Source organism: Saccopteryx bilineata, chromosome 4 (genome assembly GCF_036850765.1).
Source record: "Saccopteryx bilineata isolate mSacBil1 chromosome 4, mSacBil1_pri_phased_curated, whole genome shotgun sequence".
NCBI lineage: Eukaryota > Metazoa > Chordata > Mammalia > Chiroptera > Emballonuridae > Saccopteryx > Saccopteryx bilineata.
Genome location: NC_089493.1, coordinates 298,026,805 through 298,045,306, shown reverse-complemented (window position 1 = coordinate 298,045,306; position 18,502 = coordinate 298,026,805). Strand labels below are relative to the sequence as shown.

Genomic DNA, 18,502 nt, shown 5'->3' with positions numbered 1-18,502 from the left:
TACAGGTGACAGAAAGGGTCATCTATTCAGATCATCCGCAGTCGGAACAGGGGGTGCGCCTGGGAGGGGCCTCTCCCACCAGCTCATCCCGCACCCCCTTCTCCAGGGTCGTGGCCCCTCTCCCCTAGCGTTACAGAGGCGTGCTGCTACATTTGGGGTCAAAGCTGGAGTCACAGAGAAGCTATCAAAGTTCCTTTCCAGAAGCTGTTAGGAATGAGAAAGTCAGCCCCAGCCGGGCCGACAGAGCCCCCACCACGAGAAAAGCAGGAATCTAAAGGCGCTGGAAGTGCCCCCCACCCGGGGGGAAGTTCTTCTCCTCCCCAAACCGAGCCCCGCCCGGCGTCTGCTGACACCAGCACTGTCTGTGGACTCGGAGGGAGGTCCCACAGAGCCATGTGCAGAGGACCGGGCGCCCAGCTGAGCTCAGAGCAGCCCCGCCAGGAGGACGGGCAGGAGGAGCACGGGAGTGACCGCCAGGAGCCCTGAAACGCAAGGAAGATGACTGTCAGGCGTCCGGCAGTGTCCCTAACATCGGTCTGTCCTACAGCCCCTGGGAGCGAGCAGAGTTCGCCAGCCACCAAACTCTCTCTCTCCATCGTGCCTTTGGGCACACCGGAAGGCGCGCCTCCCAGCCTCTGCGGGGAGGCGGGACTGCGTGGTGGACTGTGGCCACTGGGTTGTGGGCAGAAGTCACAAATGCCATTTCGACCCCTGGTCTTTGCAACCTCTTATGTGATTCTCACAGTCTCACCCCCTCCCCCAGGAGCATTCGTTAACACTCAGTGACCTCCTCGTGTCCCCAGCCTCCTGCCGTCCAGATCTGATGATTGCAGCCCTGGCTGCCACCTCGCTCCCTGACGACGAGAGCCCCACCCTGGAGAGGGTGGAGGGGTGAGCCGGAAGGAGCCCCAATTCCCGGTGACTCTGCGCTGTGGTCCTATGAGCCCTGGGTTGCTTGCCCCTGGATTTCATTCATGTGTGAGAGAAACAAACTTCTCTCCCATGTTGGAGGTGTTCCCACCCCCGCCAGGAACTTCCGATCACATCTCTTCTTCCTAAGGGACCTTGTCACCTTCTGACTGTCTGCCTCCCCACAGGGAGGGCGGCCACCTGAACTCTGCTGTTCATCCTGCGTCTCAGTGCCTAGAAGTGTGCCCGGCACACGGCTGGCACTCAGTGAACGCTGGCTCCCCTGCTGGACCGCGGACCTTCCCAGAACTCGCCCTGGACCCGACTCGTCTCCGTGTCCACAGCGGCTGCCCACTGACGGGGCTGAATGGACAGGCACTACGTGGGGGAGGGGGAGGGGAGAGCGTGGAGGGGGGAGGGATGCGGAAAAGGGCAGGAGGAAATGAGGTACCTACCTGCGGTCCTCGGGGATCCGTTCACGACACCAAGAGATGGGGCACCTGGAGACGAGAGCAGGAGGTGAGGGTTCCCCCCCGCCGTGCGCCTCGGACTAGGCGGCCATGACTGCCCCCTGTCCCCCCGGACCTGGCCACCGCGTTGTGCGGGGACCTAAACACATCTCATGCCCTGGAAAGTTTAATCCGCCTAAGATTATTCTCACGCCCATGCGATCGACGAGAAACGTCAGTGACTTGCAAAGTCACCCTCGCTAAGAAGTAGCAGCGCTGGGATTCGAACCCCAGTCTGTCTGATTCCAAAGTGGAAGCTCCTGCCCCCGCCGCCTGCTACCCTGTGACAAACCGTGAGGCTTCCAGGGGAGGGCTCAGGGACAGGGTGGAGCTTCCTTCACAGGACAGCCTCAGCCACTCGTCTGGGGCATGCAGTTATGACCTCCCTTCCCTGTGCTCTGGGGAGCGTCCCCTGGGGTGGTGCTGATCAGGGCGTTCTGCACAGCGCCAGCCACAGTCGTTACTGTTGTTGTTGCTGTTACTACTAACATAACATTACAGCATCCTAGTTATCTTAGGACAATATATATATATATATAGTATATATATATACTATATATATATATACACACACACACACACACATATATATATATGGTCTACTGGAAAGTTCTGTCCGTTTTTGGAATTAAACAAAATACAAATTTTTCTTACCGTCAATAGACTGTATTAAATAATATAATTACCATTATTATTAATGATTTCTTGCCAGCGTGAGGGCAATTTGTATATCCCATTTTTGAAAAATGTCTTATCTTTTGATGCAAAAAAATTGAACCAGGGCTTGTTTGATATCAAGCCTTCATTTTTGAATTTTTTGCCCTTCAAAAAATTTTGTAAGGACAAAAAGAAGGGATCATCGGAGGGTGCTAAGTCCGGGGAATATGGTGGATGTGACAGACATGCTCCTGTAGCATTTCTTCCTTGTTGAAGTTCGTAAAAATTACAGTGGTGTAAATGAACTTTATCAGTAGCCATGGGTACACTATGGCTTCACACATAAGACTAATGCGAATCAGCTTTGTTTTAGTTAATTTGCTACGTCAGTATGTATACATTAAGTGGTAAAAATAGAGAGGCACCCATGTGCCAAGTAAACATGTGCTTATGTGTCGAAACTTGTTGTGATAGAAACAGACAGAACTTTCCGGTAGACCTTCTATATATATATATATTTCTATTCTTTGGGGTTTCTTGACTCCTCTAATTCCAGTGGGGATAAGAACCAAGACAAGGACAGACCCATGGGTCAGGGCGGATGGAAATCTGAGGAGCAGTAAGAGCATCCCATCATGCCCCCAGAACACCGTAACTGGGCTGCCAGTCACAGTCGTTCACCCGGAAACAAAGCTGGGCGAGGACCTAGGCTTCATCCCGAAGGGACTGCGCTGCCGGACCCGGCAGGAGTGACAAGGAACAGGCGTGTGCTTTGGAATCGGACCGGGTTGGGTTGGGCTTGATGCCGACTCCAGGGGCTCACAAGCAGGGACTCTGGTGGAGTCCCCTTAATCTCGCTGAGCTGACAGTCTCCAGCCTGCCAAGTGGACACAGTCAGATCCCGACCGAGTCTACCGGTCCTGAGGGCTGAGCCTGGTCTCCACCGCACAGGGGACCCCGCTCCAGTGGGAGGTGCTGCTGTTCTGGCCCAGAGCACCTCACGGACAGACGGACCCCCTGGCGGGGCTGCACGGAGGAGGCAGAAAGGGCTCTCCACTGTGAGCCTGGCAACTCGAGGCATCTGTGGTGAACAGCCAGCGTTTTGACCACTGGGTTTGTCAGCAGGAACTGGCCACTCACCTCTCCGAGTGATGGGTCCCAAGTCGAGAACCATGGCTGGGTCGATCGCCGCTGCTTCCCGGCGGAGTTGGCCTCCGGAGCAAAACTGTGAGGATGGAGAGTTTTCATGACGTCAAAATGTAAGAGGCAGTGCAGCCCAGCTTGGGCCCAAGAAGGGAGCCCACATACAACACGGCATCAACTCCAATGCTGTGCCTCTCTCTCTCTCTCTCTCTCTCTCTCTCTCTCTCTCTCCCCCTTCTTTTTATTGAAAGATGAAGAGGCAGAGACAGACTCCCTCATGTGCCCTGACTGGGATCCACCCAGCCAGCCCAGTATGGGACGATACTCTGCCCATCTGGGGCCGTTGCTCCGTTGCTCAACAATCGAGCTATTTTAGTGCCTGAGGTGGGGGCCATGGAGCCCTCCTCAGTGCCTAGGGCCAACCTTGCTCGAATGAACCATGGCTGCAGGAGGGAGAGAGAGAGAAAGAGAGAGAAGGGGGGAGGGGATGGGAGGGGTGGAGAAGCAGATGGTCACTCCTCCTGTGTGCCCTGACCGGGAATCGAAGTTAGGATTTCCACACACCAGGCTGACGCTCTATCGCTGAGCCAACCAACCGGGGCCAGTGGTTATCTATTTTTACTGTTTTGTCTGGCCCACTTGGGTTAGGATCCCGTCTCCACTCTCTTCTTAGCTGAGTCATGTGGGACACATGGCCTCACCTCTCTCTCTCATTATTAAATAGCTTCTTCCTCATTGGAAAAATTAAAATGAGGTCTGTCTGCCCCGTGTAAACCGAGTAAACACTCAACAAATCTCAGCTCTGGGATCAGGCAGCGTCCGAGCGGCGTTAAGGCCGACGACGCTGGGGTCACACCGCAGCCGGGACACGTCCCCGCTCTGACACTGTGGAGCTGTGTGGCACTTGGGCAAGGGCCTTCTCTGAGCCTCGGTTTGCTCATCTGCCCAATGGGGTCAATAAAAGAATCTTCTTCCAGCGTTGTTGTGATGGTTAAGTGAAACAAGGCAACGTGAAACTTTTAGTGCTTGACACAGAGTAAGCGCTAAAAACAAAAAGGCCACTAATACTGTAATCGTCTGAAATACGCCTTGTGCTGAGAACTCCTAGTGGACAGGGTCCTCCAGCTGGGGGCACAATAACTGCTTATACCTGGGCTTTGTGGGGGGGTTAAAATACGTCCATTCAACCTGACCAGGCGGTGGCACAGTGGATAAAGCGTTGGACTGGGATGCAGAAGACCCAGGTTCGAGACCCCAAGCTCGCCAGCTTGGGCACAGGCTCATCTGGTTTGAGCAAAAAAGCTCACCAGCTTGGACCCAAGGTCGCTGGCTCCAGCAAAGGGTTACTCAGTCTGCTGAAGGCCCACAGTCAAGGCACATATGAGAAAGCAATCAATGAACAACTAAGGTGTCGCAACAAAAAACTGATGATTGATGCTTCTCGTCTCTCTCTGTTCCTATCTGTCCCTATCTCTCTCTCTTACTCTCTCTCTGTCCCTGTAAAAAAAATTAAAAAAATAATTTAAAAAATATGTCCATTCATCCTTCTTTCTTTCCGTTTTCACTCCCTCCCTCCCATTCATCCACCCATCCATCTCTTCATCCGCCCAACTTTCTTTCCCCTCCCCTTTTCTCTTCCCTTCTTTCTTTTCCATCTATTCATCATTCCAATAAATATCTACAGCGAGCCCGCCGGGCTCCGGGTCAGACTCTGAGGAGTCCCAGCAGATACTCACCGGCTTGCACCGCTGACGGAGGGCATCGCAGAGACGGACCTCACAGTGCAGGAAAACCAGGTCGTAGCTGCCGGCAAACCGGAACATCTGCAGGGAGAAGCGTCCCTCGGAGGAGACGCCGTTCTCCTCCACGGAGAGGGTGGGGTCGTGCTCATTCGGACAGCTGCGGAGGGGACGGAGGCAAAGGTCTGATTTCTAGACGAGCTCAGGGGGCCTGAGGCCCCTGACTGCACCTTTTCTCTGTGTCCGGCATTAAAAACAGCACCAGAGAGAGTGACAGAGCTCCCCTCCCCCAGTTTCCTCCCAGCCTGACATCAGCGTGCATTCCTCCAACGTGCTGTCTACCAGCCCATGGAGTGGAGGCGTTTTGGACTGTAGTCTCCGGAGCGAGAGACAGACAGACGGGTCAGATTCCAGCCAGACCTACATTCCGGCTAACGGCTTCTCAGCCGTCCCGAGCCCCCCGCTCCCCATTTGTGGAGAGAGGAGACAGGAAGATGGGCTTCCTGGGACTGACGTGAACATTCGGGGAGACAGCCCACGGACACTGCGAGTACAGCGCTAGGCCCAGGACCGAGGTCCGCGTGGAAACAGGAGCTAGGATGAGTGCCGTGGCCCGTCTGCCGATCTACAGACGTGCATTTTCCTTTTGTTTCTGCCCCGTAACCATGGCCGATGCTGTTCTGTCCCCTAATGCTTGTCATCCTGTTTCCACGCTGTCCGTCGGTGCTCGCATCTGAATAAAACAGCCCGCCATTACTCGAGAGAGCCCCTATTTTGAACAACGAGCTGACTGTCCGTGACCAAAAAAAAAATAATACCGAAACGAGAAATAATTGCACGTCTTCACCCGGCCCGTAGACTTCGCATCTTAGGTACCATCTCAGGAGCAATGTTCCCGAGTCAAAGGGTGTGGTCACGAAACGGAACGAGTTATTTTCCAAAAAACGGTAAGTCAAGGTGCACAACGGGCACGCAGGAATAAGGGGATCGTTTCTACTCCTCCCCCACACCCCCCCAAAAAAATCCACTGAAGCCAGAGGTCCCCCCCCGAGGCGCACGACACCTGTCTCTGATGATGAAGTACTTCACGGGGTCCGTCCGGTTGGCCGTGGGCGTGGCGTAGCAGTTCCTCAGCAGCAGACGGAACCTCCCGGTGTCCCCTCTCTCCAGGAAGGCGCCCACGTAGAGCGTGGAGTTGAGAGACAGCAGGGCCTCCGCCCCCTCGAAGGGCAGCGTGTAGTTCTGGTCCCGGAAGAGGGCCATTCTGACGGTGAACTCTCCTTCGCCGGCCAGGCTGATGTTCACGGAGCTGAGACAGGAACACACACACACACACACACACACACACACGAGCGTTTGGGGAATGACCAGGATTAACAAAGCCCCGCTTCTGGGCAAGCCTGGGAGGGCCAAGGCACATCCTGGATCCCTAAAGATACTCTCTGTCCGTTGCAATCGGCGTCCCCATCTTCCAGGCACTGAACCCCGAGAAATGGGTGCGCCTGTGTCCGAGGGTTCCCGCCCGTCCCCCCTCCTCACAGAGCATACCTCGCCCCTCCAGCCCCTGTCCTGTCACCTGCAGAGCAGAACTTGATACCAGGCCTGTGTGTGTGTGTGTGTGTGTGTCTGTGTGTGTGTGTGTGTGTCACTGCCTCCTACCCAACAATCTTCAGTAATACGCCCATTTTAACGAGAGGAACGGCTTTCACTTGTACTTCTGTATGAACCTGGGGCCACCCCGCAGTACAGTCCAAGCACCACGGAACCAGGAAACGTGTGTCCCTCTAGCCCTGCTCTTCCATGAGGCAGGGGTTAACGAGGGGAAGGGAAGGACCCCTAGACTCCCGACACCTTCAGGAGGTGGTCAGCCTAAGAGCGCCGAACTCATTCCAACAGGGCCTCCTTCCCGCACGGTGATCCAGTGTGGGGGGCGGGGGGGGGGGGCAGACAGCACCCCCGCCCCCGCGGGGAATCCCGCTCACGAGGATCTTTGGTTCTGTTTCTGGTGAGTGTTGATCTCATCAAAGCTGAGCCACCCCGAATCCCACGTCTGCAGGGAAACCTTCCTGCTCCCACAACTAGATCGGGGAGCCTGGCTCTCTGATCCCGCAGCACCTGTGTTAATTCCTACATCGCATTCACCCCACTCTGCCGTGACTGCTGTCACGAGCTGTTCGATGCCTTTTCTCCTCAAGATACATAAAACTGTCATATAGTTGTTGTTTTTTTTTTAGTTCCTTAGCCCATTTAATTAACAGCGGTTCGTGCTGCTACATTGTTCATAATAATAAGCTTCCATGGCCACAGAACAGTCTATGTCCACCTCGTGTCCTGAGCGTCCATCTACGACGGACAGATGGGACAGGATGAATGGTTGGCCCTGGCCGGTTGGCTCAGTGGTAGAGCGTCAGCCTGGCGTGTAGGAGTCCCAGGTTCAATTCCTGGCCAGGGCACACAGGAGAAGCGCCCATCTGCTTCTCCACTCCTCCCCCTCTCCTTCCTCTCTGTCTCTCTCTTCCCCTCCCGCAGCCAAGGCTCCACTGGAGCAAAGTTGGCCCGGGTGCTGAGGATGGCTCCGTGGCCTCCACCTCAGGCTCTAGAATGGCTCTGATTGTGGCAGAGCAACGCCCCAGATGGGCAGAGCATCGCCCCCTGGTGGGCGTGCCGGGTGGATCCCGGTCGGGGGCATGCGGGAGTCTGTCTGACTGCCTCCCCGTTTCCAGCTTCGGAAAAAAAAAAAAAAAAAGAATGAACGGTCACAAGCACGGAAGCCTCTGAGGGTGGGAGACCGCGCCCTGTGGACGGACACCCTGAGCCGTGTGAGCAGCCAGCGTGGCCGGGGCCGGGGCCGCGGGCAGAGAGGGGCGAGGGTCAGCGCCGTACCTGACGATGGGCCGCAGGGCCGTCTGCAGGCTGACCTGCATGTCCAGGGGGTAGGCGCACTGGAAGTGGACGCTCAGTTTGGTCTCTCTGAGGATGAACTCGTCGGCCAAGGACAGGGTGTTCCTGTAGATGGCGTGAGTCTCGTTTCTCTACGGCGTAAAGAACAGGAACACCCTGATGTGTTTCTGTGCGCAGAACTGTCTGGAGCTCCCAGGAGGCAGCGGGCCTCCTCCCCAGGAGCACAGACAGGGGCACTGACCCTGACGGGAAGGCGGGGTGAGGGCTCCAGATCGAAAAACTTACCGCCTGGAAAGGAGGTAGGACCACCCTCCTCGTCCCTCCGCCGGCCCCTCCCCTGTCACCCCTAATTAAAACGAACATACTCATGGCTGGATTTGATTGAGCCCAAGCTTCAGACCTGTTCTAAGCTCTTTGCACGGACCAACATGCATCGTCCCCTCCACCCCAAGTGACCCGGAGAGGCTAAAAGGACTGGACCAAGGTCTCCCGGCGACTCAGAGGGTGCTCCCACGCCTCCCCCCTCCCCGACGGCGTTGGTGTGACTGAGACTCACTTCCAGAATGTTCCCACAGGCATGAGCCTGAGGAGGGCTGGTGACAGAAATCCAGTTCTTCTCCTCTCTCTGCGTGAGGCTGCTGCAGCTCTGGTTCCTCAGGTAGGCGGTGACGTTGTCCCCAAAACCCAGGGCTCCCAGCCGACACTTGTCCAGGGAAACCTTGATCTCCGCGTCCCCGCAGTCCAGCTGAGGCTGCAGGCTGTGGATATCTGGAAAGTCGAGAGGGGAGTAGGTCGAGTGGGTGGGATTCTGGAAGCACGGATGGGCAAGGCCCACATTCCTCACCTTGGGGGGAACAAAAGCCATCATGCCAACCAGGAGGCAAGATACACTAGAAGGGGCCTGAGACACAGGAGGGGTTCACGCTCAGGCTCGCAGTGGGCAAGGTTGGCAGAGAAGCCCCGGGTCTGAGTTTAGTCAGGGCTTCCGTGTCCAGTTCCGCTTGGGGGTGAGGGTCTCTGCAGAAGCAGGACTGTCCTGTCCTCCAGACCAGAATCAAAGCCTGCACATCTGACCATGTTCAGAGTCACAGCATTCATTCATCCATCCATCCATCTATCCATCCATCCATCCATCCATCCATCCATCCATTCATCCATCCATCCATGCATCCATGCATCCATCCATCCATGCATGCATCCATCCATCCATCCATGCATCCATCCATCCATCCATCCATTCATCCATCCATCCATCCATCCATCCATCCATCCATCCATCCATGCATTCATCCATCCATCCATCCATCCATCCATCCATCCATCCATCCATGCATTCATCCATCCATCCATCCATCCATCCATCCATCCATTCATCCATTCATTCATTCATCCATCCATTCATGCATCCATTCATCCATCCATCCATCCATTCATCCATCCATCCATCCATTCATCCATCCATCCATCCATCCATCCATGCATTCATCCATCCATCATCCATTCATCCATCCATCCATCCATCCATCCATCCATTCATCCATTCATATCACATTCGCAGGCCCTCATTAGGGACCTGGGAGAGATCAGGGCCTGTCTACGGCCGTCTCATCTACGGGTCATCTGCCTCTGCTGACTAACCTCCTGGGATGAGAAGGGCGTCCCCTTCAGAGCCTGGCTCTTTGGGAAGACTCTGATTTACTGTATTTCCCCACGTAGAAGACACACCTTAATTTTGGGGCCCGAAATTTAGGAAGAAAAAAATGTATTCCATAAAGTTATTGAACTCAAGTTTCATTCATCATAAAGTTCATGCAACTCCTCATCAGCGTGAAAAAGTGGGAAATGCAAGTAAAAATCTACAACCACTGTATAAAACACACCCAGTTTTTAGACCCCAAAGTTTTCAGGAAAAAAAAGGTGCGTCTTCTACACGGGGAGATACGGTAATTCTACAAGAGCCCCGTGTGGTGAGAGTCTGATTAATATATTATCCCTGTTTTACAGATGAGGACACTGAGGTTCAGAGAGGGTGGGTGGCTGGTCTCAGGCCCGCAGACCTATTCATGGCCAACCCAGGCCACGTCCCTCACGGGTAGACTCTGTGGGTATTTGGAGGCGGCTCCCGGAGCCATGGGGTCCTCGTCCTCAGGACCGGTGCTCCCTGTGGGTGCTCCCTGGCCCACGCCAGAGCTGCTCCCGGAGGCCTGGGGCTTGTTGCCTCCCTGCCTTCCCACCTTGGCAAGCCCCCTGGCTTAGAGAACTCACATTCCCTGACCTGGTTCCACTCCCGCATCCCCCCCATCCCTCCCAGCCTGCTGACTCTGGTCCACACCTTGTCCTGGCTCTCTGAAGCTCCTCCCAAACCTTCCTTCTGCAGTGGGGACCCAGCGTGGTCCCCACGGAGCCGGCCACTGAGCTGCTCACCAGAGCTATTGAGATCCCGTCTGCAGGAGCAGCCCCAGGAGCCGTTGAGGTAGAGGCACTCTTCCTCCGGACGACAGGCCTGGTCACACGTCTCCCCCGCGGTGGCGGGGTCTGGGGGCGAAGGGTGGAGGAAGGGGGTCAGGATGCAGAGCTGGGAAGACCTGAGGCCCCCAAAGCCAACGTGTCCCTCGATGAGAGCACGGAAGCCCAGCCCACAGCGATGCGATCCTTAGTGGAAAGGTCACGCCTCAGCCTTGAACTTCCCGAGGACCCACGGTGGGGTGGGGGGAACTGCCCTCTCAGCGTGGAGGACACAGCAGGCACTGTTGTGAGCTCTTCCCAGGTGTGAGCTCATTCAGTTCCCATGGTAACCGGAGGAGGCAGGGTAGCATGCTGGCAGAGAGCTGTGTGATGTTTGGAGAGCTGCTTAACCTCTCTGTGCACCAGAACCACTGTCATGGGTGGTGGTGGTGACTATATAATATTTACCTCATGAAGTTGACGAGCAGATTAAATGAGTGACTCGCCGGAAGTACTCGCTCATTGAGGATGGGGACAAGGACATTATAAGGACTGTGTGTTAGTTGTTATTTTTCCTGTTATCCCCCTTTTTAAAATTTTCGGATCAGAACACGGAGGCTCAGAGAAGGCAGTTATTAAACTGCCCAAATAAGACCCGTGTCCGAATGAGCCTGCATTCTTGATACATTACGCTCCATCCACAGAGGTATGGGGGAGCCCCCCCCCCGCATTGGGAGAGTTCGCCTTTGGTCACGTTGAGAATTTCTTTCCCCGAAGCCAAAATCAAAGACAGACGTCAGCATCCGCCGTGCGCCTCCCCTCCCCCATTCTAGGGGCAGCCTGCCCCTCGAGGGGCGAGAGCGGCCCTTCCCCAGAAGCACGCTCAGCACCGGGCATCAGGCCACCACAGTGTGGCACCGTGTCTGTGTCGTCCTGGGATCTGGGAGCACCTGTGTCAGAGGGCCCAGCGGAGCCCAGCCGAGCTCGTCAGTGTGCCCTGCTTGGCATAGAACTGGGCGTAATTCTGTGTATTTGGTATGATTTCGTTGGGTTTTTTTTTTTTGGGGGGGGAGCGTCTAGGAACGCTCCCACATTTTTTTCCTATCAAGAAACGGCAATTGGCCCTGGCCGGTTGGCTCAGTGGTAGAGCGTCGGCCTAGCGTGCGGAGGACCCGGGTTCGATTCCCGGCCAGGGCACACAGGAGAAGCGCCCATTTGCTTCTCCACCCCTCCCCCTCTCCTTCCTCTCTGTCTCTCTCTTCCCCTCCCACAGCCGAGGCTCCATTGGAGCAAAGATGGCCCGGGCACTGGGGATGGCTCCTTGGCCTCTGCCCCAGGCGCTAGAGTGGCTCTGGTCGCAACAGAGCGACGCCCCGGAGGGGCAGAGCATCGCCCCCTGGTGGGCAGAGCTTCGCCCCATGGTGGGCGTGCCGGGTGGATCCCGGTCGGGCGCATGCGGGAGTCTGTCTGGCTGTCTCTCCCTGTTTCCAGCTTCAGAAAAATGAAAATAAATAAATAAATAAATAAAAAGAAATGGCAATTGCTTTTTTGCTTTTCACCTCATTTCAGCTTATGAAATGTTTCGTAGGAACGGCCGACTTCTAGAGATCAGGGGAAACCTGTATCAACGGATCGGGCGACTTCACCCTGGAATCCAAATTTCTGGTTTCTGCCTGAGCATTGGAAGAGCTGCCAGCCCTGGGGCAGTCACCGGCCGGAGCCGGGTTAAGGCTGCTCAGCACCTGCTGACCGGGTCCCCTTCCCGCGCTGACCGGGTCCCCTTCCCGCGCTGACCGGGACCACCTCCCGCGCTGACCGGGTCCACCTCCCGCGCTGACCGGGTCCACCCCCCGCGCTGACCAGGTCCCCTTCCCGCGCTGACCAGGTCCACCTCCCGCGCTGACCAGGTCCACCTCCCGCGCTGACCAGGTCCACTTCCCGCGCTGACCAGGTCCACCCCCCGCGCTGACCGGGTCCCCTTCCCGCGCTGACCAGGTCCACCCCCTGCGCTGACCAGGTCCCCTGCCCGTGCTGACCAGGTCCACCTCCCGCGCTGACCAGGTCCACTTCCCGCGCTGGCCCCGGGGGCGTTTCCCTGGGTAGCCACGCCCACCCCGCCATGGCCTCGAGGCCCCCGCCGTCGCTCACCTGTGCAGTATCTCAGGTTACACCCGGGGGTGCCCTCCAGCTGGTAGACGTGGTACCCCCCCGGGCAGGCCTTCACCTGGACCTTGGCATTCCAGTAGCAGCAGTTGCCTGCCCAGTGGGCACAAGCCGTGCGGGTGACCAGGCCCTCCGCGAGGGTGGGGTGGGCCCCGTCCAGCCACATGGGCGCAGAGGTCTGGCACCTGTTTATGGGGACACAGGACTCGGGCATCCGCACTCCTCCCTCTCCCACAAAGCGGACCCAGTCGCGCAGGGTATTGTCACACAGGATGGCTCCGTTGGCGTTCTCTGTGCTCCGAGAGGGGTCATCCAGGAGCGTGTAGTTCAGGCAGGGCTCCACGCAGAGCGGGGGCTCCGGAGACCCGGGCGCTCCGCACAGCAAACCCAGCGCGTAGGACCCGCCGGGAGTGGGGTTTCCGGAACCTGGAAGGCAGGGGTCCCCAAACTTTTTACACAGGGGGCCAGTTCACTGTCCCTCAGACCATTGGAGGGCCAGACTATAAAAAAAAACTATGAACAAATCCCTATGCACACTGCACATATCTTATTTTAAAGTAAAAAAACAAAATGAGAACAAATACAATATTTAAAATAAAGAACAAGTAAATTTAAATCAACCAACTGACCAGTATTTCAATGGGAACTATGCTCCTCTCACTGACCACCAATGAAAGAGGTGCCCCTTCCGGAAGTGCGGCGGGGGCCGGATAAATGGCCTCAGGGGGCTGCATACAGCCCGGGGGCCATAGTTTGGGGACCCCTGCTGGAAGGCAACAGGGCGCTGGAGTTTCCTGAGCAACCCCCTCCCCCCAGAGCCTACAGGACCCACACTCTCTGCTTTGGATGTGCTGAGAACCCTAAGGAGGCACGTAGCCATTAATTAAACAGCAGCCTTCAACACCTTGGGGGGCAGCAGAATAATAAGACTCTTTTCCAGTATTTTAAAAGCATTAAGAACATCAGGCCCTGGCCGGTTTGCTCAGTTGGCCAGGCATGTGGAAGTCCCAGGTTCAATTCCCGGCCAGGGCACACAGGAGAAGCGCCCATCTGCTTCTCCACCTCTCTCCCTCTCCTTCCTCTCTGTCTCTCTCTTCCTCCCGCAGCCAAGGCTCCATGGGAGCAAAGTTGGCCCGGGTGCTAAGGATGGCTTTATGGCCTCCACCTCAGGTGCTAAGAAGAACTCAGTTGCTGAGCAACAGATCAACACCCCAGATGGGCAGAGCATCGCCCCCTGGTGGGCATGCCGGTGGATACTGGTCAGGCGTATGCAGGAGTCTGTCTCTCTGCCTCCCTGTTTTTCACTTCAGAAAAATACAAAAAAATAAAAATAAAAAAATAAAGTAAATAAAGTAGAAATGAAAGTTGTCACTAGCTCATCTTCTCCTAAGTAACCACGTCTTTGTTGTAAGCCTCAAACCCTTTCTGTGCCTCTGATTAAAATATAGCTGTTTAATGGGTTTAAGGTAGTACAGATTCTTTTTCCCCCACTTGCATTTTTTCTTAATATTATCACAGAGATTTTTGCATCACCTGCAGAGGCAGATCTAACACAAGATTCCTCAGCCTGACGCTATCGATGTTGTGAACCGAATGATTCTGTGCTATGGGGCCGTCCTGCACGTGGGCGGACACTTAGCAGCCCCCCCAAGCTCTTCCCACTAGAGGCCAGCAGGACCCTCCTCTCCTTCTTGTCTCCAGAAATGGACAAATGTCCCCTGGAGAGCAAAACTACCCCCCCCAGTGGAGAACCATTGACCTAACAGGACCATTTCTAGTTATCGATCTCATGGGGGTTTTTTATTATTATTATTATTGAATTCAGGAATCGTGGTGTGTGAAGGACTTCAACGAAGGGTCAGGGCCACCCACTGGTCACTCTGGGCTTAAATCCAGCTCCACACCTGCGGGCTGGATGACCTTGGCTGGCCTCTCCACTCCCCTGCGACTCATTTGCAGAACAACACCTGTGAGCTGGTGGTTCCCAGCCGTCACCCATTCCCAGCCACCTGGGATCAAGATGTTTGTCACAGCTGTGTCCACCTGTCCTATTGTTTACTTCATATGGCTCTCCACCCCCCCCCCAATGATTTTCTTCATAAATTTATTTCACCCCCAGGAATAATACCTGGGATGCGTAGGTATAACGTACTGGCTAGTTCATATATGTTTAAGTCATGTGAAAAATATGTAGAGCCATCAAAAATTCTTTAGCAGTTCGCCATACACCCTGCACAGGCATCTTAGGGTATGTATGGCCAATTTGTGGAGATCGTCAGAGGGTCACGTGAGATGACAGGTGCAAAACTCAAGCACAGCACCTGGGTCCTGGCGGGCATTCCAGCTAGTGCCCTCCGTTAGCTCCGACGTGGAGAACGGTGTGTGTGCCCTAGCGGTGAACCAAGGAGGCACACGGGTCCAATGCTCGTGATACACGTCAGAGGACATTTTAGAGCAGGGGTTCCCCAAACTACGGCCCGCGGGCCGCATGCGGCCCCCTGAGGCCATTTATCCGGCCCCCACCACACTTCCAGAAGGGGCACCTCTTTCATTGGTGGTCAGTGAGAGGAGCATAGTTCCCACTGAAATACTGGTCAGTTTGTTGATTTAAATTTACTTGTTCTTTATTTTAAATATTGTATTTGTTCCTGTTTTGTTTTTGTTTTTTACTTTAAAATAAGATATGTGCAGTGTGCATAGGGATTTGTTCATAGTTTTTTTTTATAGTCTGGCCCTCCAATGGTCTGAGGGACAGTGAACTGGCCCCCTGTGTAAAAAGTTTGGGGACCCCTGTTTTAGAGAAAGGTTTTCAAGCCTTGCCGATGTGTCTGCTTGTTTCAGAGAAAGGAGTCTCTGTGCTTATTATACTTGGATTATTTCCTGCACACACTGGATTTTTTTTCCCCAAGGGATGTCATGTGCGGAGTTCCTCCCTCCCCTCCCTGCCCCCCGCCCCTCCACAGGGGACAGGTGCAGAAATTCCCACCCCAGTGTTGACCCTGGGACCCTTTCTACAAGCGCCCGTGTGCACAACCCTCAAATCCTTTTAAGAACCGCAGGAGCTCGTTAAATATATGACCCTCTCGTTCTAGAGACGGGCCGATGGGTCTCCGGGAAAGAGAAGGCACCTTCCCAAACCGGGTCCCCGAGTGGCCCCCTAATTCCTGTCCTCATAAATCCGGCTCTCTGATCTCACCAGTTACGTCAACGGGCTCCGACTCTCCCTGCCGGGGAAGTTCCTGGATTTGGCTCTTTGAGGAATAATGACTGGATTCTGGCTTTTCTCTTCTTGCGCGTCCTGACTTCTAGCTCCCTCTCAGTCTCCTGCTCCTCTCACTCACCCAGAAATGCCTTTTCTGCACTTGACTTCCCTACTCATTCCCCCCAGGTATTTGGGGGTATCTGAGACGCCAGGTGAGCAGAGAGCACTCACCTTGCTGCTCTGCAGAAGTCCGGGTCAGAATGCAGACGGCCACGGCCAGCCACAGGGCGTAAGAAGCCGTCATCGTCTCCGTAAGCTGAGACATGCAGGTCACTCAGTGCCGGACAGACAGACTCTCCATACAGCTAGGGGGAAAAGAAAGACCCAGGTACGGGTCAGAGTGACAAAGGTCGTGTCTCTGGGTGTGAGTGTAAGAAAGGCACTCACGGCCCTGGCCGGTGAGCTCAGTCAGTGAAGAGCGTCGTCCCAAAACAACACCACTGTGGGTTTGATCCCCGGTCAGGGCACACACACAGGAAGCAGCAGGACAGAGTGCAACAACGGAGGAACGCTTCCCTTCCTCCTCCCCTCTCTCTCCCTCCCTCTCCCTGTCTCTCTGGAAATAAAAAAGAAATTAAGCCCCAGCCGGCCGGCCGGATGACTGGGTCAGCTGGAGCGTCATTCTGGAGTGAGGAGGTTGCCAGTTCGAGTCCCTGCTCAGGGCACATACAGGAGCAGGTCTGCGTTTCTGTCTCTTTCTCTCCCTGCCTCTCTCAAGAAGAAAAGAAAGGGAAGGAAGGGAGGGAGGGAGGGAGGGAGGGAGGGAGGGAGGGAGGGAGGGAGGGAGGGAGGGAAGAGAAAGAAGAGGCGGGAGCTCGCACCGGTGCGCCCACTGGGCCCCCCCTGTGTGCCAGCACTGTGCAGGGAGTCAAACAGAGTTTGCTTAAGACAACAGAGACGGAGAGGCGATCTTCACGAACGGTCATATCGTCCACAGCGGGTGTGACTGGTAGGAAGGAGAGGGGTAACCAGAGGTGGAGACTTTCCCAGGGGACGAGGTGGACGGCAAGAAAAGGCAAAGCCAGTGTAGAGCCGGACGGCACTGCGGAACATTCTAGACAATCTCCGGCTGGTTCCTCCTTAGGTAGAGGGGGAGGTGTTGGAAATTGGGTGGAGGGGTTGGGGTGCTCTGACTCCCTGCAGACAAAGAGAACAGCCGCCCTCCCTTGAGTCTGTGGCTCAGGCCCTGTGCTGAGAGCCCCCCGACCCGGGTCCTGGGGGGCGCCGGTTTCTGTGAAGCTGAAACCATGTCAGGCGTGAGCTCCTCGCTTGCTCCGAGAACAGTGTCTGGCGTTCGGGGGGTGCTCCATGAAGGTCTCAGAAGCGAGCGTGTCAATAAAGGAGGAAGAGCTGTAGAAACAACAGCTGTGAAGAGGCTGCCAACAGTCACAGGAGTAAAACACTCTCTTTTGGGGACCCTTTTCCTCGAGGGGCTTCCTGCAGCCTCTGGAAGACCCCTGTTAAAGACCGTGGCCTATGTCTGGGAGGGATATCACAAAAATGTTCATGAGAGGGCATCCCGGACCGGTCACAAGGTGACATCTGGAACCCTGGACGAGGGCCAGCGTCCAGACTCCTTGCTGCGTTTTGAAAGTTTCCAGAAACAAATGACCCGAGCAAGTCCAGTGGGTTTAGTATCGGGGGAGGCCCCCAGGACCCGGAGAAAGCCTGGTGAGGTGTGAAGCAGGACTCACCTCGGAGTGAGAGCACAGAGCGCTTATCCTCCTCCTCCGGTCAGCCCTGAAGATGCGAGTCTGCCGTGGACCGTGCTTTTATTGCAACGTCCAGCCCATGTGGCTCTCCCCCATTGGTGCTGACGGAGGCTGGTCACCCTGCCCAGTGCAAACACTTCCAGCAGCCTCTCCTTCATGCGACGGCCTCTTACCTGCAATAGCGAGACTGTCACCTCCCTTATCTTCAGGGGACGTGTTCCAAGACCCCCAGTGGGCGCCAGAAACCACGGATAGTGCCGACCCCCACATACACTGTGTGTTTCCTACACACAGGTACATGTGACAGCGTTTAATTTGTCAATGAGGCACAGGAAGAGATCCGTGACTAGTAATAAAATAGGACAGTTATGACCATCTACAGCAATAAAGTCATGAGAACGCGCTCTCTCTCTCTCTCACACACAATATCGTAGAGCCCCGCACTCACCCTTGCTGTGTTGACGAAAGAGGACACAGTGACCACTGATGAGCTGCAGTGTGTGACCCACGGGGACCTTGTGACGTAGCTCAGGCTCCTGCTGGCCTCCCGACAGCACGTCAGAAGGAGGGTCACTGAGCCACGACGGTGCCGCATCCTCCTCCCGCACACTGAGTGCCTCGTCCGTCCTCACGAAGCGTCTGCCGTCCCCGGGGCCACAACTCTTCAGTCTGAGGGTGACAACAAAGCCGCACAGACGTCTCTCTGCTCTCTCACGATCTCACCGGTAGGAAACTCGGTCTAACCGTCAGTCTGAGCGACCTCAGCATACTGTCTTCTTGTTTCCTTAATAAGTCAAAAACTTTCACCATTTCATTTAAAGGAAGAACCTTAGCCTGACCAGGCGGTGGCGCAGTGGATAGAGCATGAGACTGGGACGCAGAGGACCCAGGTTCCAAACCCCGAGGTCGCCAGCTTGAATGTGGGGTTGTTGGCTTGAGAGTGGGATCACAGACGTGACTCCGTGGTCAGTGGCCTGAGCACAGGGTCACTGGCTCTGCGGGAGTCCCCTGGTCAAAGCACATATGAGAAAGCAATCAATAAACTACTAAGGAGCCGCAGCA

The 18,502-nt window shown here is 55.5% G+C and overlaps 1 protein-coding gene across 1 annotated transcript; it reads right to left on the bottom strand.

Annotated features, from left to right (window-relative positions):
• LOC136334985 (pancreatic secretory granule membrane major glycoprotein GP2-like) lies at positions 1-17,580 on the bottom strand. Its single transcript, XM_066275949.1, has 11 exons — positions 17,423-17,580; positions 15,900-16,033; positions 12,452-12,892; positions 10,283-10,393; positions 8,415-8,626; positions 7,841-7,989; positions 6,021-6,266; positions 4,955-5,117; positions 3,216-3,300; positions 1,365-1,409; positions 1-482 (listed from the first exon to the last, which is right to left on the bottom strand). Exons 2-11 carry the CDS (start codon positions 15,991-15,993, stop codon positions 424-426), a joined length of 1,605 nt encoding a protein of 534 aa, XP_066132046.1. The 5' UTR covers positions 15,994-16,033; positions 17,423-17,580; the 3' UTR covers positions 1-423.
• Positions 17,581-18,502: the final 922 nt, after the last annotated feature.